The following is a 19581-nucleotide window of genomic DNA, read 5'->3' as shown; positions in this document are numbered from 1 at the left end:
TGAAGCATGTCGGCAGGGAATTCAGGAAATGATTCAGACAGTTAAAGTCTTTGCTCCTTAGAACCGTCAAGATTTGCGAGATTTTACCATCGCAGAGAGACCTGAACATAGCGTGGATGGTTTTCCGTCCTGTAAATCATTACAGACTGTCCCAAGTTAACCGCATTTTCTACAAAAGACAAGACGGTAAAGACATGGAGGTTTCTGCCCACCAACTCAACGGGTCGGGACCCAATCGTGTTTTGTGGTATTTTGTTGTCATATCTGTCTGCTGGAAATATCAGGACATAGGAGTAGAGGGTAAGTCCAATTTACCTTTTCTCGGTCGGAAGTTTTAATTTATGTCTTCAGCTAGGATTATATAACTGTCTTTAATTGGTGATTTATTTTCTAGGCTGAATACATGGTTATCTGTATATCCCCAATAATGTTAAAGTACAGTGACGATTTTGCTTCATTTTTAACGGCAATGTTATCCATGATATAATAACATTGAGCTGATGTGTCATTTATTTTTCTGTACTTTTGATCCAGCGACAACATGTGACTGTGGAGTGGACTGTGTTTCTAATTGTACAGCTGGCCAGTACTGGGACAACGGGTCCTGTACCGACTGTTACCCAGGACACTAGTAAGTACATGGAGAGTCTACTAAGTACCTCCAAATGAGTAGTTTTGAGCTGTCGGGCTTCTCTCTATCTATATCGTTGTAGATTTGATTGTGCTGTACTGTCGAGTGGTCTGTTAACGTGCACCGGAAACAAGCGCCCACGTCATGTCGCCATGGCCGGGTCGCATGGCGTAACGAGTGTTTGACTCAGAACCAAGGGATCCCGGGTTCTAATCCTGTCCTGTCACCGATCTTGTGCGTGCGTAAAAGGCACTCCACACAATTCTCCTCACTTCACTCGGGTGGAAATGAATAGTTAGCTCCAGTTAGAGCCGTCTCTCCGAAAGGACGTTCAACTTCAATGGAGAATGACACCACAAGCACGTTAAAGAGCTCACAACACTTATCGAAAAGAGTAGGGTTTTTCCAATTGTGGGTGGATCAATTGATATCCGTAGCGTTTCGTATAGTGAAGTGTTGTACCTACCACATACACCTGCTAATAATGGCACACAGGAAATGTAAACACGTGAGTCACGAAGCGGTGTGGAGGCACACCTTGGGCACCTCTGACTTGCACTTCAAGCTTAAGTATTCGGAGCTGAAGTGTCGGGTTCCGGGAAGTCTTTTGTTGCGTAATTGTTGTGTTTGTCGTTGCGTAATTGTTTACTCTCCAAGCAGAGGTTAGGCTCCGGCTGTTTTTTTTAACGTTTTTTAGTAGTTTTATCCGGCTTTCTATTTTGTAGTCTTTCTTGATGTCTCCCGGCCGAGCCTAACCTCTGCTTGGAGAGTATAATAATATTTTGTTGAGGGATGCATTACCACGAAGGGATGGATCTAATCAGTGACATACAGATTACGGAAGCAGAGTTTTGTGGATGTTCTGAAGTGGAGAATTTGTGAGATTTTTGTGTGTGTTTCGGAGAGTCGATGGCGGTTGTTTGTAATTGCCGATGGCCGGTTATTTGTTTGGCCCATTTAAGATGCATGAAGAGCACGAATATTGGTTTGGCTCATGACATTTTTATCGCTAGATGCTATTGTCACCGTGGCCGGTTGGCTTAGAGTGAGAATTGTATCGCGCAATTGTTGACATGATGACATTCCTGAGATGCTGACGGCATTGCTAAAATTTGTGTTTTTGCGAATTGACGACAACGGCCATTTCTATAGGGTCAAACCGGGATTGGTTTAGACATTTGAAGCTGTGTATGGCTTTGTGCGCTATGTTTGACTGCTTGTTTTGAAAATAATCAATCAGATTCGTTGAATATGATCATTTTTGTTTACTTTATGTTAATTTAGAGTCTCCATTGAGAACAAAATAAGTTTAGTTTATCGCGAGTGCGCTGTAGTTGTTTATCAGTCTCAGAGAATGAAAACAACATGGTCTGCATATAAAACAAGCTGAGATACCTTCCAATTTAGGCTTCTTGTTTTCGACCTGCCCAGACATCCGAGAATAATGTCAGCAGGGTGGTAGAATGTAGGATATTGGAGAATCCGTTTTCACAACCAGTGATTATTACCTGCGTACCTCTATCAGGCATCTTCCACAGAGCTTCTGGCTGGAGTGCTGCTTCTCGACATTGTGTGTACCCGATGTAGGTGGTGGTTTAGCTGCGAGAACAAAAAGTTTGTACCCCCCAGCACACACACACCGTTAATGCAGATGTCGTCTTTTTGTGCATTTTTTTTTTGTGACACAGTTTATTTTCTTCCCCAGCTGTCCCGGAGGTCAGAACTGTTCCCCGGGAGAAAGCTGTGTCCTCCCCTGTCCGATAGGAACCTACACGGCGAACCGCAGGTCACAGAGTGAAGAAGATTGTCTCCCCTGTCCTCCCGGGTACGTGTACTTGCTTTTTAATCGAGAATCATGTAGAAGGTATTTTTTTTATCTTGGTCGACTGCTTACATACACATCTGTATTGATAAACACCCATAATTGGCTTCTGTGTCGTACGTAAACGCGGTACAGACTGGTCAGGGGACAGAAAACTTGATGAACTTCACTGGTCCTCTTACTTAGAAAAAGGGATGGAATTGTACGCAAGCCAGTGCTTCAGGTATCTTGCTATTCTATCGCCTATTTACGTGTTCTACCTGATACGGCTGTAGGAAAGTTGTTTACAGTATTTGCCTTTATCTATTCTAGATGTGCTGGTTTGTCCTAACGGTTCATTCACAGTTAGACCACTCCCTTAGTTCATCGGTACGTAAAGGTATATGTCGGTCAACAAGTGCCGAGTGTTGTTAGATGTACTAAGACTGAGACCACCCTACCTTCCAGCTCCTACTGCCAGACACCAGGCGTGTCCTGGTGGTTCCTTCAGTTAATTACACCACTCCCTTAGTTCAGCAAATTAGTATGTACGTAAAGGTACCCAATTGCTTGTAGTTAGATGTAAGATGATGTTCCTACCTTCCAGCTCGTACTGCCAGACACCCGGCCTGTCCTGGCCCACAGACGAGTGCAATCCCGGCTGGTTCTGTACGGGCGGAGCCAAGTCGGCCCAACCGGCCACGGACGCGGAGGGCGGGCGCTGTTCTCCCGGCGAGTTCTGTCCCCGCGGCAGCTCAAAAGCGACCCCTTGCACCCCGGGGATGTACTGCGACAACTACGGGTTGGCGGAACCCACAGGGAACTGTATTGCAGGGTACTACTGTCTACTGGGGGCCAGATATCCAGATCCATACGACGGCGACACAGGTATAACTATACAGTCCGGTGAAACATATGACGATAACATAATATGAAATTCTTGTTACTTCTGTCATTAACTTCCAAATTGTCTAAAATCAAAATACAGAACTGTAACTACATGAAGGTTCATCATAGATTCATAGGTGTCTATCTTTTAGTTTTTCGTTGCCACTGCTGTTAATTATAAAAAAACATCATGAATGGGGCCTCTGTTCTAATTCAAACTCAGATGCATACGTTTTAAATGTCTTTCCACTGCAACACATCTTTCGAACATCGTGTCAAGTTCGGAAGACTAGTGGTATCTTTTCGCACATCACCAAACAAACAATAAAGAAAGAATCACAAATGGATGTTTGGACAAAGTTTCAAGTATCATCTGCTACCACCACCAATTGATACGTTGAAGCCCTGCTTACCAACTGCCATTCACCTTGACCAGTTGCAGACGCGTCACAAATTCTCTTCGGGTCGCATGACATTGGCTTCGGGTCATTTCAACTTAAGAATGGTCAGAGGAATGACCACAAGCTTGTCGGAACGATAATATCAGGTACCGTCACATAGTAATTTTTATTCGAACCAACAACTGTTTTAATTTACAGGTACAGGACACATCTGCCCCAGGGGCTACTATTGCCCTGAAGGCAGCAGCTATACTATTGCATGTCCACCAGGAACCTTCTCTAATAACTATGGTAAGCCCTGCTCATTTTCTGTCATGTTGTAGCCAAAATGCAATACGAAGCAGCCCAAAGCGTGGTCACTTCTGTACTGTATCTGTACAGTCTACTTAACCCGTTCATCCACGTAACGCACCAACTTCTGGCAAGCTCTGCATTTGTGTTGTAGGGCCGGTATTCTTGACCACTGTTGGTTGTATGTGTAAGCTTTTGCATAATTCATCTGGATATGTACCAGAGGATCTGGAACTGCTAATCAGTGTCACTTATTAAAGCTTACACATGGCTGTGGGTTAAACTAAAAAAATCAATATCTCTTTTACAACACTCAACAGAAAGATAGAGAGGTAAGCTAGTCGATACCCTCCTCCTGGATCTTGCCCTTCTGCTTCTCCGTCTGCTCCAATATAGTTTATAGGTTCGGAGACCTCATACCTCCATGAAATATTCTTATTATGCAAATAACTTTCACATCTGCATAATTTATGCTTTGTTATGTACACCTTTAACTAACTTACACAGGTCACAATACTGACAATCCAATCATTTGCTACATGTACTTAGATGAATTAGGACACTTTCACATTAATTTTGTCCAATATTATGCAAATTAGGGACTCATCTGCATAATTGATATATGCTTATCTTCCGCCTACAACAAACTACATATGTTACAGGCATTTGAGTCATATAATGGAAAACACTATAAATATAATTATAACTATCATGTACAATATATAACAATTATAAGCTATAACTATGACAATGCAGCATCCCTACACGTCTCACAATTGCAGTGAAACTTATACTTCGAACATATCGTTCTCCTAACAGGTAACAGGGAGGTTGCAGACTGTCAGGCCTGCACCATGGGGAGTTACTGCGTAGGGTCCGAGAACTCTGCGCCGAGCGGGCCGTGTGCAGCCGGGTACTACTGTCCGGGGGGACAGAGCACACCCACTCCGGCAGACTTCGTCTGTCCACGCGGTGAGTTCCAAGTATCGTTTGTATACTACCCGTTTCTCATCCAGAATACGTATATCTTGAAACATATATCATATGATAGAATCTGCTTCATTTTCTTAATAGCAGAAATCATGATCCATAAAGGAGACCCAAACTCCAGAAAGTAGTGCTATTTTCAGTTTGATGTTAATCTTATGAATAAGAAAACACATCTTACTACACGTTTTATGACAAAGTGCGCGTCTAATATCTTCCAAATCCCAAGTGATCTCTAGTCTAGTCAATCTCCGCGCCAATGGCTAAAAAATGTTCTTGACAACGCCTGACAAAAGTTAGGGGCGAGAAGAAAAACTCTTGCTATGTGTTCTTGAATATCATATGTGTGTGAAAAGTTGGTCTTATTGGTAAACTAGGAACCAAGATAAAGTCCAAACTAACGACAAAGATCATAGAAGCTCATCTGTGTAGGTAGTAAACATAGTACAATGCTAAACGTTCTTACAAATAGAGGTGTACACTAATCAAATTTTCAACTACCACTAACTAAAATGACAAAGTTTTACGGAATGTTTGTGAACAACCCCCACCTATAACACCGCTCCCGCCACATGTGCAGGGCACTTCTGTCCACTAGGTAGTTTTGCGCCGGTCCGCTGTCCACCCGGGTCGTACCAGGACCAGGCGGGTGGGTCGGACTGTAAGGAGTGTCCGGCCGGGTTCTACTGTCCTCCAGCTGCCGGCTCACTGCCATCAGGCCCGGTACCCTGTCCGGTAGGGTACTACTGCGGAATTGGCACACACAGACCTCATCCCTGTCCGAGAGGTCTGTTTTTTCACTTTATTTACCATTTTCATTTTGTCATTTGTCAACCACGTGCTCAGCTGGTATGAAGTACTACTATGTTCATTAAAGGGAGAGATTCAGGTAGAAAATTACGTAATACAAAGCAAATCAAACAACTGGACAAATTCGCAAAAGAGTCAGATAATTCAGATAGCATCAATTACTAATGAAGGCTAGGCAATGACCATGCTACTACGATGCTACTACATGAAACGTCTGACCGTTTTTTTAAATCACACCCAGTTGCTTGAGTAACTGCTAATTAGTGCATCTTATTACCTGGCTATCTAATCTTCATCGACATGCTTGGCTTTCATTTCTGCTGTAAGGAACCACATCCAACACGACCTACCTGACCGCGGCGGAGGGGTGTTCCCCGTGTCCGTCTGGCTGCTGCTGCGGGACAGAGGGACTGGCGGGGCCCACAGGAGCCTGTGGAGGTGAGGAGACTTCTGAGCAAACCTATCTATTTGTTTGTTTGTTTGTCTATCCACACAAAGAAGAAATAGCTGTAACAGAACACAATAACCGTTAGATAGAAATATGTTCGGGTGTAGGGGAAAAGTGTATGTAGCTTATACTATGTCCTTCCCGTCTATACTAAACAAACTTGATTTTAATTGATAAATAGTCAAGTACGTAATATGTAGAATATGGTAGCAATTTATAAGGATGATCAATTAATGCATTAAGATAAGATGAACTGAAAATGTGATTGTACTACAGGGAGCTACCTAGGATCGTTTATCAGATGGGTATTCATGGCACTTTTAAAACGAAAGCATCTTTATTTTCTGTCCCTCTCCTTATCGCCCTTTATTCTTCTCTATCAGTATCTTTTAAGACAATCGCCGATAAGATACAGGTGATTATCCGCATATGAACAACGTCAATAATACTCTTACGACTTACCTGACGACGTTTCGGGGAATGCTTTTATTTGTGCTGAATGCTTCATCTTGGCAAATCATGGCTCCGCGCCCTTCCCAAACCTGGCTGATCACGACTTTGTGTCTCACATGATCTTGGTTATCGCCGACTAGTGTATATACGTGTACCAATGGCATGTCCACATTTCCAATGCCTTTCAGGTTCATGTGTCACCGTCGGAAATGCGTCGGAATTTTCCTCGGCGTCCCTGATCGCAGTGGGCAGTGTCGCTGGAGTGGCGATCCTCGTTGCCATGGCAACATCTCTTCTGTAGTAGGTGTAAAAGTTCTGTCAGGTTTACGACAGAGAGCCATTGTACATGGTCCGTCTGTCCTTGGAACGTAACTGTTGGCTACTGACTATTCAACAATGTGACTAACGTCGAAGTACAGGGATTTGTATATACAGAGGTCCCGGTTAGTACGGCTACAATGCGAGCCCACTGTAATCTGTTTACCCTTCGTACCACTGGCAAGACTCGAAATACCACCTGCATATGGAGGTTAGTGAAGCTGTGAAGGTATTTTGATAAAGGGTAAATTGGTAAATTGGTAAAGGTAAATGGTAAAAGGTAAATTGAAGCTGTGAAGGTATTTCTGGTATCTACCTGCACCTAACCTGCACTGGTCCATGTACTGGGTTTTATACATAAATGTCAAATGATGTAGGTGTATGTGGATTGTTATTAGCAGCATTGACTGTTACTACCTATAAAGTATAAAAGAAAAAAAAATAGCAAAGGTTCCTTAACAATTCTAGTATGATCCATACTTCCTAATCTCAGAGTGGTGCAGGTAAAATTTGTCTGGTGCAGGTGATTTTCAACCAGTGCAGGTATGCAGAAAAAAGTATTTCGAGCCCTGACTGGCAAGGCTAGAGTCATCTCGGAGGTATCCATCGTTTTTAGATCTCAACACTGAATCTTATGCGTGTGTGTTATATTCTCAGTATAGGAAACAGGCTGGAGTTAAAGAAGATCCAGTCTGCTAAGCGACAGCCTGGCATGAACGGCCACTATGGGAGCCTTCGCGAGCCGCATTACGAGGTTATCCCGGACACAGTTGGGAATCCTCCGCAACTGCAGGTTGCCAGGATACCGCCTGTTGAACACACCGATATAGAACTACAGGCCACAGGCACGGACCATCAGGCTAAGGGTGTAGGGGGCCGGAACAGAAGGCACCCGAAGGTAAGAAAAAATATCCTCATTAACTGCATTGCACTTGTACATGTGGCTACTGTTCAGATGTACAGGCAGCGATGTCTGCTGCTGCTGTCTTCATCTTACATTTGATCTTGCAGTTAGAGTCCTCAATGTGAAACTTGGGTATTTATTGTACCCAACTTGTCAATGATGCGGCTTTATTGCAGACACGTCTCTAAATTTTAGAGAACTAGTCTTGATAGTCGTTTTGGAGGACGTAAATAAACCAACGAGATACAGATTTCAATAACGTAGCCATTGAGAGGAAAACAATGTCATACAAAAGTTTGAGCGCAAATCTTTTGTTGACTACAGGCTCAGAATACCCGCAGTGCTACACAGGATGCCAATGGCGGCCAGCCGAATCAGCGGAGAGGAGCCAGGTAAGTAATAACGCATGATGCTTTTTTTTTCTTTTGACTGTTTGCGTAAGTCCTAGCCTGATTTCACATCATCAGGCGTCGACCGAAGTCGAGACCACTAACATTGCTGTAATATGACTAATACAACGGCATGACAACGGTGACAACTTCCAGCACAACCGCATGATACTAAACATGAAAAATGATGCATGCTTCCGTTGTATCTACATGGGGGGGGGGGGGGGGGGGGTGTGCCTTAAGTGTTACTGACTATATTTTCCAATAGATGTGTTTATGAACTGGTAGTCTTCGTGGGCCTTTTATTCCTGTCTTGCTCTCACAGGCTACATGTGAGTAACATAAGGGCGCATCTTTCCTTGTATCGTATGATTAAATGGTACAGATTATCCTGATAAAACCTATTACTAACTATCAATCGATGAATTAATCAATCCATTAACCATGATCATGTACAGTCCGAATTGGATTTACAAATTCACAGTTAAAAACATCTAAAATCCCAGACTTGCTGTATACAACAAAACCTTGCAAGTCTAATGTCTAGCTCTGTCTACTAGTCTCCAAGCAGACCCTACGGTGCCTTAGAAATAGTATCAAAGCTAGCAAAGGAGTAAGCCGACCAAAGGGAGATAGCCGCCTAAGAGAGTTAAACGGGCACCTGGTGCCTTGCCAGCTTTGATACTATTTCTAAGGCACCGTAGGGTCTGCCTGGAGACTACTGTCTACATCGTATTGTAAAATGTTTCCCGCCATTCCAGGGTTCCTGCGGGCTCTCCGGGGACACGTGACCCCGACTATGACGCGCCTTTGTTTGAGAACGAGGGTGAAAGCGACGAGGAGGCAGAGTAGCCACACCTGGGCAGCCGCGAAAGATTGGTCGAAAATATCAGGAAACGTATAAAAACAAGCCGATATCTTATATGGAAATTAGCTGTCGGATTCCACGTTAGCATGCAAGTCTCCAAGTGGAGAAGGGTAGCCTCCAAAGTAGACTCTCTAAGCCTATTTTGTTTTGTTTTTTGTCATAATTCACTTTTGTTGACGTTTTTTTAGAGGCTTTATTCGTCCATTAGCAGAGATACAAACAATGTACAATGCTAGTCTTCTTGGACATAAAATACCCAAATGACAACGTTACACATACAGATACATACAATTATTTATAGTGCAAATCAATCAGTACATACAATTATTTACAATGAAAGTCGTCTGTCCTGGGTCGCTTGTGCCGGCGGCCAACTCGGACAAAAAAAAGGCCCCAAGAGCCTGCTATGGTGGCAAGGAATAGATTTTGGAACATCCCACAAAATAGGTTCATTGTCATGTATATGGTATCGTCCAAATGAAGTGATCATTAGGTCTTGGGTCTTTTTTTCATCTTGTTGTCTACATTGGGCCAGAAATAGGACGGTTGAAATTATAGTACAGTTGAAGATCGATGATATTCACGTTCTGAATTAGAATATGGCTTCACCCTTATATTGATTATCGAAGAGAATAAAGACAGGTTGATAGGGTAGAGTACTGCGTGTAAAATAAAAGATTGTCCGAGTGCTTTTATACGTGAAGCTTTGAGTGAGTGTCCAGATTTGTGGCTATTTAAGGCTTAGGTCACAATTGGAAAAAGGGGCCCTGTCGGGCAGTTCACGGGCTGTTTTTTCGCAGTTTCGGACGTGACCCCTGCGTGGCCCTGTGGGACACCTCGCGGCTGCCGGGGTATTTTGAGGCCCGGCCGGGACCCTGGTTCAATTTAAGTCTGAGTTAAAATGAACCAGGGACCCGCTCGTACAACCACCCCGCGACCTAATCGTGACAACACCTAGAGGGACCCCTCCGGTTGCCGTCAGTCTCTCGGAATAAATTTGTTACGTCAAAGAGCAGGTTTAAAAAATAAATGTTTGTAATTCGTAACACCGGGTCAAATATGTGACGTCACAGATCACGTGAAAGGACAAAAGCCGTGAACTTACGCGTATCGCAGTGCAGTTCTTACGCGTATCACAATTGCAATGGAGTGCAGAGCGCTATACCAAGGGAAAGAAAAAAACGGCAGGAAAAGACAAGGGGAAACAGCCCTTAGCCCCCTAGGCAGGCGGAAGAATACAGCAACAGAAACTTCTGCAGACAAGGGCAACAGAGGGGGATAGGACAACACACCACAAAACACAACAGACCACACAATAGGCTGCATCACTGAGAAGGAGGACGAACAGTTAGCCACCTTCATAGAAAGCTACTCTGTTTTTTACGATATTACAACCCCAGACTACAGAAACAAGCTGAAGAAAGATGTTTGGCTCAAGGACATTTCCTCTGCGATTGGCGACGGAACACCAAACTTGCACTCATTCGGACCCATAAGCCATGTTTTTTTTTTCGTTTTACAAATATAAAGATATAGGCATCAACAAGTCATCCGCGACATTGAAAATTCCAATAAGATATTTAGTTTAGAAACGTAACAGTGCCGCACGTCAGTGCGAGTACAAGGAAAAGTTGGAAAAAATAACAGTGCCGCAGTGAACGAACCACGACGTACCGCACCAGTACTCCAAGTTCAGTGATGTACTACCTTAAGTGAATGCCTGTTTTTATACCCCTTAGATATGACGAGGGCCCACCAGGAGCCTGCCTGATTCCCTGACGTTGTCCTCAGGGCATGCGGCAGGGACCCTACAACTGCCCCACCGGGCTGTGAGAGACAAACGTTACCCTGTCGGACCCCGCAGGGGTGACTACAGGACACCGTCAAAACATCTGACGGGTGTCTGCCGGAGACGAACCTAGGAAGGTGGAAATTTTTTGAAGAAAAATGATGGGGTGCCCGCCGGAACACCCCGGGACCCCCACGGGGCAGCGTAAAGGCAACGTTTGATTGTGACCACGACAGCCGGTAAACAGCCGGTGTCCGCCTGACTTCAGAGCCCGGCCGGGGCTACATCCCTGACGGGCACCGGGCCAATTGTGACCCTAGCCTTACACATCATTTTTCACCATCTCCAAAGAACATACAGCTTCCATGGATCAACTAAATTATCTGCAACCTTGAGTAACGTAAGCAGATATAATCACTGAATCTAAAGAATGATAAATAGAATGACAAATTGAAAAGATTGGATGAAACAAATGTAAAAAATATCAAAAAATGAAAAGTTGCAATCTGTTGTCTCAGCTCAAGGATTACAATTGATAACAGGACCTTCCCTTGAGAATGGATTAGTGACAAATATTAGCCAGACTAATATGAATCAATTCTGCACGAGAGACCAGCTTTAGATTACGTGGGATGATTGTCTACTGTCAACATTGCATTGGAAGCTGTTGGTCTCCTTTAATATGCATAAGGAACCATAGCCATAGTCATAAAATGGCTTGGGATTATTGTCTAGCGTCTCCTGCAATATTTATAAGCAGCCATAGCCAACGTTATAGTCATATCGTCAAATCGCACAATCAGAAAACAGTACGACTGGCTGTGGTGTAGACATCAAATTTCGATCCGAAACCCGAGGGTGTGAATGATAGAGAAAAACAGGAGTTTGAACGTAACCGTTTCTACTCAGACGTACTATGGAGGCGATGAACAACACAGCTGACGATTCCGGCACCGGTCACGAAAATCACGACAAGACCGACCTGTCTCATATCCGTAACCCTTCTGAGTCAAAATACATCTATGATACCAAAGGTTGTAACGCAGATAACTTTGAGCAATACCATCTGCAGGATGCCTGTCGTAAAGAAACATTAGCCCCTGCTTACCAAAGTGCTGGCGATGTCGATGATGCCAGTGTGGACAGGCTTGATGTTCAGGTCAATGATGTAAACGACCAAGGAGAAACCGTCGAACAGGTTGGAACTCGACCAGACGCTATCACCGAACAATCGAAGAACGCTGAAGGCTATTATATTAACGAATCTAAATCAGAGAATGAAGCCATTGCTAACAGGCTGGACGTCCAGATCCAGAAAGCAAACAACGTCAACGAAGCAGAAGGCACCGATCAAAGCCGACCAGACACTAACATCGAACAGCCGAGGTACTCTGAAAGCTGCGATCAGAACAAAGCAGAAACCACGGCTGCATCAGATGATGAGTGCATCCGTCCGTACGCAGCTGTGTATCATGAACAGGATGGGGAAACAAACGGGGAGCAAGACGCCCAACCGTACGCAGTCACTTATATAGAACAAGATGAACATCATGAGAACCAAACACCGACTGGGCGTTCTGCCAACAATCCCCAGAGCGAAAACAGAGTCGTAACAAACGATGACTATATCCGTCCGTATGCTGTCGGGTATCAGCGGGATGCCGAAACAAACGGTGACCAAGAAGACGTGTATGATGTCCAACCGTACGCCGTCGCTTATGACGAACGGGAAGGACAACATGAGAACCAAACACCGACTGGCCGTTCTGTTAATCCCCAGAGCGTCTGTGGACAACCGAACGCCAGTTCTGGTAAGTTAAGTTCGTCATTGCAATAACATATAAAACTTTATTGCACAGCAATTGTACAAAGTATGGCATCTACTGATACGTACAGTTCCATAATTTACCTAACACAAGAGTGTACATGTGTAGTTACTATCCACTACTAGGGGTGGGTACCTGTACAAAACCGGTCTTTCTTGTCGGACTGGTCCGGAAAAAACGGACCGGAAAAAAATCAGTAGACCATATTGTCGACCGATTGGAAAATGAACTGAATATATCGGCTGGCGTTCACGTGTTTGGGAGCATACCGGTCCAAGGACATAACAAGTTAGAGCGAATTAGAGGAGAGTTAGTAGTCATTTTTACCAAGTTTCTGCGGTCAAACTTGGTCTAAGATAACAGCGGCAATTAATCTTGTTTAAACAAAGATAGGATTTTTACACGCCAGTAGTAAATACTTTCGCCAAATAGATTCCCCGATAGCAAAATGGACCATTGTTTCACACATTCACAAGTTTTCACTTACAATCAGGTTCAGGTCTGGACTGGGACCTGATCCCCTGGACCGTACCTGTACCTGAATTTTCTGTACCGGTACCCACCCCTATCCACTACTAATGCGGATTAGAATATCCATATAACCCGGCTAAATCATGATCAGGAATTGTTTCCTTTACTAACGGGATCTTTACATGTTGATAATTTTATCCTGAAAGACCAGAGAAATTTCTAAATCGATATTCTGGCAGTCTATTTGTGCACATCATCAGCTCTTCTTGACAACCCACACAAGAATGTTGACCAAGACAGGTTCGTAGGCGAAGTGTTTTTTCGGGAAGAAGCGACAAGAAAAGAACCTATCTCCAGACAATCAGATCTTGTATCCCTGTCCATATACAATTCTGCAGAGTCTGTTGATGGAAAGGGGGACAGACTGCTTCCCAACCCCATGTACAGTGAGAACGCGCTGCGCCCAAACCCCATGTACGGTGGAAACGCGTTACGCCCAAACCCCATGTACGGTGGAAACGCGTTACGCCCAAACCCCATGTACGGTGGAAACGCTCTACGCCCAAACCCCATGTACGGTGGAAACGCGTTACGCCCAAACCCCATGTACGCCCCCAATGCTGCACAACCAGGAGCGGGTGAAGGTGAGGCTTAGCTTCGTATATATTTACATCTGCGTACTATGCGCTTCTCTACTTTGTTTAACTTGCATTTGATGTTTACATGCGATTTAGAATGCCTTTTCTTTTTATTTTACTCCTGCCTTGCTTTCCAGGTCACTGGTATGTCCTGACTCGATCTTGCCTGGCCCGTGTAATCCTTATAAGTGTGCTCGTGGTGACACTGACGGCCCTAACGTCTCCTATTGTTGCCAACGTTATGTCAGCGCAGCAAGACAGTCACATACAAACGGCAAGTTGCACATCTTGACACTCCAGATACATATCGTATACGCGTTGTCTGAGGTATCAAAAGACTTGTCATTGATTGAGACTCCTGAAGAATAGGAAATGATATGTTTTCATTAGAATGTGAGAGGAGAACGTCGTTACTCAAAAGTTCCTCTGTTTTGGTTTTGATTCTGAATAAAGTAAAACTGCAATTTTCAACACAAGAATTGGTCTTTTCTTGACTGGTCGACTCGTCTTTTCAAGAAATGTCACAGAAGTAAGAAACAGTGGATAGGTCATTCCTTAACAAAGACTGATCAGTCGAAAAATTTGGATGAGTCCAATTTTCGTGTTGGAGATTACAGTTTAACTTTATTCCGAATAATATCGTCGTGTATATTTTCTTTCTGGGGTACATGTTGTTTTCTAACTGACCTCTTCTTTGTCCTCCTCAGACTTGGACAGGCCCTACCGTAACAGGTATCAAAGACTTACGATAGATCTTATTTTTTCAGTGAATAGGAAGTTAAGTTTATTCCATACCCCCATTTTGTATATATTGGACAATGTTTCGCAATAACTTTTTGAAAATAGTTGTTGCCAAACATTGTACCTTTTACGAAGTTCGTTTTCTTTGAGGTGAAACTACGGATGACGTTGCCCGTAAAACTGCAAGTGCAGCAGACACAACCCGACATGTGGACTACACGCCATCTCCGCCAGCCGGCGCTGAAGGTAAAAAGTTGTGAATAATTCGTAAAACACCCTTAGTAATCACTATGATTCTGTAAGATGTGTAAAATGACAAACAAGCTCATGCGATGTATTTGATGTCAGTCGATGAAATAATATTCCTCTTATTAATAAAGGAATAAAATAATAAACCACAAGGACAGCTGTTATCAACATATATTCTTTGTTTTTCCCCAGGAAAGCGAAACAAAGTCTTTGAACGAACGAAGATTGTCTTCGGTGGCGAAGAACCGGGCAAGCTTTCAGGACCAAAGGCTGTAGTCGTGTCGCCTAGCAACGCGATATTTGTACTTGATACCTCTAAAAGGCAGGTCCAAGTCTACGATATGACGGGCGCTTACCTCTACCGTTTGCCGGACGAGGAAGCAACGAAAGGGGTAGAAGTAACCGACATCGCCATGGACAGGGAGCACCTGTGGCTCGTTGGAAACCGCGACTACTCCATACGGTCAGGGTTTGTTATCCGGTTCACGAAAACAGGACAGCCATTGGGAGAGGTACTTAACCCTTCCTTCCTCAACAACTCTTTCTACGGCATTGCCGTGGACACACTTCGCGATCACGTCATCGTGACAGAGCTTTGGTCTGGCTACTCGGAAGTCAAAGTTCTGCATTTTAACGGCAGCGTCGCTCGCAGGTTTAGGACTGAGCCGGGCCTGCAGTACCCCGGTCGGGTCGCTGTGGGGCGCGAGGGAAACGTTTTTGTGTCCGACTATTCATCTAAACAGCGCGTGTTTGCCTATAACGAAACCGGCCACTACCTGTTCGATTTCGGTGGTGATGATATCGGTGGCGGGCAGGAGATAGAAATCACGGACATCTGTACGGACAGTTCGGGACACGTTCTGGTGGGGACCGGGCCAGGCGGGACGGTGGAGATGTTTACCCAGGACGGGCGGTACGTTCGCCGCGCCGCTGCCGGCATGTTCCGGGCTGACGGTGTGGCAGTAGCACCGGGCGGACAGCTGGTGGTGACGAGTTATGAGAACAATACCGTCACCGTGTTCTCACACTATTGATCATGTAAACATGAGTCATTCAGAGTCCTGTCCTCCAGATCAAAAGTTGTGTAGATGTAAACATGTGTATTTCTGAGTCCAGTGCGACGTACGCAGGCATGTTCAGTGCATACAGCGCTGCAGAATTGCCTAGCGGACAGTTTGACAATGAGAATGATTTATTTGTAAACATCAAAGCCTATACTGGGGCTGAATTATGATGCATTACAAGGTATAGCGCTCATTTAAAAATATCAAAGAATGCCTTTGTAGTGGTTACTTTAGATGATCGTAGAGTCTTTGTATTCTAAAATTATTGAACCTGCAAAAGTTTATACATTGGTTTGTGGTGACGTCAGCTTAGCCTCAGATGTAGCTGTCTTATATGCTTATGGATACTAGCCTGGGTGCCATCCGGAAAGCAGTTCGCTCCGGCGTTCATTATATACTATATATAGTCGCTTCTAGCTCTGACATTCATTATACACTATGTACAGTCGCTTCTCTGTGTTTCCGTCTGGGAACGCGGACCATCTTAGCGTCTGGAATCGTACAAAAAGTGGAAGCAGGCGCTGATTGGTCCCTACACATGACCGAATTATGGAATGGATTCAAGCGCTCGTTCGAACCGGTGTTCCAACACCGGACAAGCTCTCCTATGCTATGCTCAATAGGATCATAAAAGTGACTAAAAAGAATAAACTGTTGTGACTTATTTAATTACCTCAGGTTAGGAAAGGTCATAGCTTTCGCTTAAGTGGCAGGTTATTTACAATAGGCTCTCACCTACAAAAATTAACTTCTATGAAGGTAGGACAGAATAATAAGAATTAATCTAGTATGGCTGCATGATATATATAGTATTATATAATAGTGATTTGTTTTGGTTGCATGGTATACAGACAGCTTTTGTGTGAATAGTTTTGAGGGCAGCCACTCCGTCCTACGCCATTGCTTTTCAGAGAGGCTCTGCTAGGAAGAAGAAGTGTGTGTAATACTATGTAGCGGTAAATCCTGCCGTGCCTCAACACACAGCCGTTTTAGTCGTTGCTGTGAAGCAATCCAGTCTCTTCGAAATAGTTTCGCCGATTTGGCCTTTGACTTACAAGGTTTCTAGTGTTCAAATATGTATGATTTATTTTCAAAACATTAAAAACGCAGCACCTTTCGAAGTAGACAAATTAATACCACCAATAAGCCAGGGAGAGGTCGAGGATGATAACTATTCATTTTGCTCATATATGTGATTAATGCATTGGCTAGACTATTATGTGCAGTTTGATTGATTTATTTTCAAAACATTAAAAACGCAGCACTGTTGGACTGACTGACAAATACCAGGCCGGAAGAGATTGTCTACTGGCGTGGTTTGATTTCGTGACAGTTCTCTCTGCATGGTTCAAAATTTTCCTTTGCTACAATTGACGTGTACGTATTGTCTACTGACGTAATTTTATTGATTTCGTGACAGGCAAAGTAATGTTAAAGCAGACTCAGACAGTCGTCATTGCTTGGTTCTAAACTTTTTTGATATTACAGCTGACTTTCATGAGGTGTGAGAATGCAAAGCACTTTTTAAAGATCTTTTTCTGCTACAATGGCCATCCAAAGCAAACATACACACGCACGCGCACACACACACACTCGCACACACTCGCACACACACACACACACTCGCACACATACACACATACAGCACACACACAGCACACACAGAGGCAGCACACACACACACATATACACATACATACACAAACACACACATACACAATTTTACTTCTATCATGAAATGTGACTTGGCTTGAATGCTCTGTATCTGTATCTATATGGCCGGTATAACCAGCTAACTCACATAGTGGAATAAAGCAACAATCGCTGCTTCTGAAGATTGTCTACAAGTGATTTGTTCTTTCCTGTAGATCTGTATCGTTTAAACAGAGCGGGCAGAGCTGACTGACGTGGTTCTGGAGCAAAACTACCGAGGTCACGGGTAAATTTCTCATCACTGACGGTATCCAGTGATGAAGTCGCGTCGTCACTGGCTTACCAGTGGGGAATATTTCTCGTCACTAGTTTTCCAGTGATGAGGAAACTTCAGCTGGTAAACCTGTGACGACAAATATTCAGTTTACTGAACAAACATGAATCATCGTTTGGGGGGATTTGAAAGTAAGCACTTAAAGTTATACTATCGTCGCCTCTGCAAGTCCCCACACCCCCGAACCAAATCTAACAGTAACACGGCAACATGTGAATTAGGGTGTTTTTGTGCAAATTTTTGCATATCGAACTCAGCACTGGAACGTTCTAGTGCTATTTTAGTATTAGAACGTAGTCACTAGAAGCCCAGTGCCGAAATAATTTCATCACTCGCTGTCCAGTGCCGAAGAGTCACCCATCACTGGAAAACCCAGTGAGGAACCGGTGACCTCGATGGTTCCGCACTCGGTGTCCAGTGTAGCCTTGCGGTTCTGGAGGTGGGAGGGAGAAGGTAAGTGAGATCTTGCTTATTTGTAGTTTGTAACGTTTCCTGTTTCGGTCAAGACAGACCTGGACTGATACTCAAGGTCAGCCCTTGAACAACCCTGCTCAAAATAAAATCACCATTTGTCGTTTTCCCAGTTTCCCCTGCCATCGCGCCGTCCTGGCCTCCTGCAGTCCCTACTTCCGCGGCATGTTCACCAGCGGCTACGCGGAGGCTAAACAGGAGAGGATCAGCATCCAAGATGTGAGTCCGGTAGCCATGGCAATCATTCTGGACTATGCCTACACCGGCGGCCGCCTTCAGACGGAGCCAGACCAGGTCCAGGCTGTGATGTCTGCAGCAAGACTGCTACAGGTATGTAATGAGGGCATGATATTTTCCCATCTATGCAAATGAGTACACAATGATCTCACAGACCAGGTCCAGGCTGTGATGTCTGCAGCCAAAGTGCTACAGGTAGGTGATGGATGGATGGATGGATGGATGGATGGATGGATGGATGGATGGAATGTTCCCTTAGCTGTAATAAACTCTAGATTACTCAAGTGCAGAATGGTCTGCAAATGTCGCCATATTTGTTGCTTCTAGGTGGATTTTGTCAGCAATCAGGCAGCAGACTACATGAAGAACCATCTGGACGTGTCCAACTGTGCAAATCCGGAATACCAACTTTGGACATATTTGCAGGTTCAACCAGGTGGCCCTCCAACCGTCCTTTCTCCAGTTGCCGCTTGCCCTGCTCCAGTCACTACTCACCAGGGATGATCTACTGACCAGCTCAGAAGACGACGTTGTCCAAGCTGCTCTGAGATGGGTTGAACTTGACCAAGAAGTACGCTTGAGACACCTTCCTAACCTTTGCCTGTCCTTCCGTCATTCCTTCGTGAGTTCCAAACAACTTGTTGACCTGGAGAAGAAGTGCCTTTCAACCGACATCAAGTTGGTTTATAGCGACAGCACAACCCGGCGGCTGGGACAGGCGCGAAGTGAGATGCAGATTTTTGTGAGAGTTTCAACTGGTGTTTTCCCGATGTCTGTTCCTTGCTACGACCCTTCAATGGGTGAACTGTACACGATGAATATGCCTAACAACCTGGTCGGCTATTCTATAGCAGTAACTCCCGGAGATGAGCTGTATGTGGCAGGGGGTGTTGTTAATTGTCGTAAAAAAGGGTGACTT

General features: G+C 44.3%; 1 protein-coding gene and 1 long non-coding RNA gene across 2 annotated transcripts; both read left to right on the top strand.

Moving 5' to 3' along the window:
• Positions 1–3019: 3019 nt before the first annotated feature.
• Positions 3020–8057, top strand: LOC118417403 (multiple epidermal growth factor-like domains protein 11). Its single transcript, XM_035822960.1, has 8 exons — positions 3020–3320; positions 3920–4012; positions 4832–4984; positions 5580–5786; positions 6137–6247; positions 6899–7010; positions 7686–7926; positions 8040–8057. The coding sequence occupies exons 1-8, from the start codon at positions 3020–3022 to the stop codon at positions 8055–8057; spliced, it is 1236 nt and encodes a 411-aa protein (XP_035678853.1).
• Positions 8058–8253: 196 nt separating this feature from the next.
• On the top strand, positions 8254–9892 carry LOC118417877. Its single transcript, XR_004831401.1, has 2 exons — positions 8254–8324; positions 9083–9892. It is a non-coding gene; the product is annotated as an uncharacterized LOC118417877 (long non-coding RNA).
• The last annotated feature ends 9689 nt before the right edge of the window (positions 9893–19581 follow it).

This window comes from Branchiostoma floridae, chromosome 6 (genome assembly GCF_000003815.2).
Source record: "Branchiostoma floridae strain S238N-H82 chromosome 6, Bfl_VNyyK, whole genome shotgun sequence".
Classification (NCBI taxonomy): domain Eukaryota; kingdom Metazoa; phylum Chordata; class Leptocardii; order Amphioxiformes; family Branchiostomatidae; genus Branchiostoma; species Branchiostoma floridae.
The sequence above is the reverse complement of the archived record's forward strand: the minus strand, read 5'-3'. Positions and strand labels throughout refer to the sequence as shown.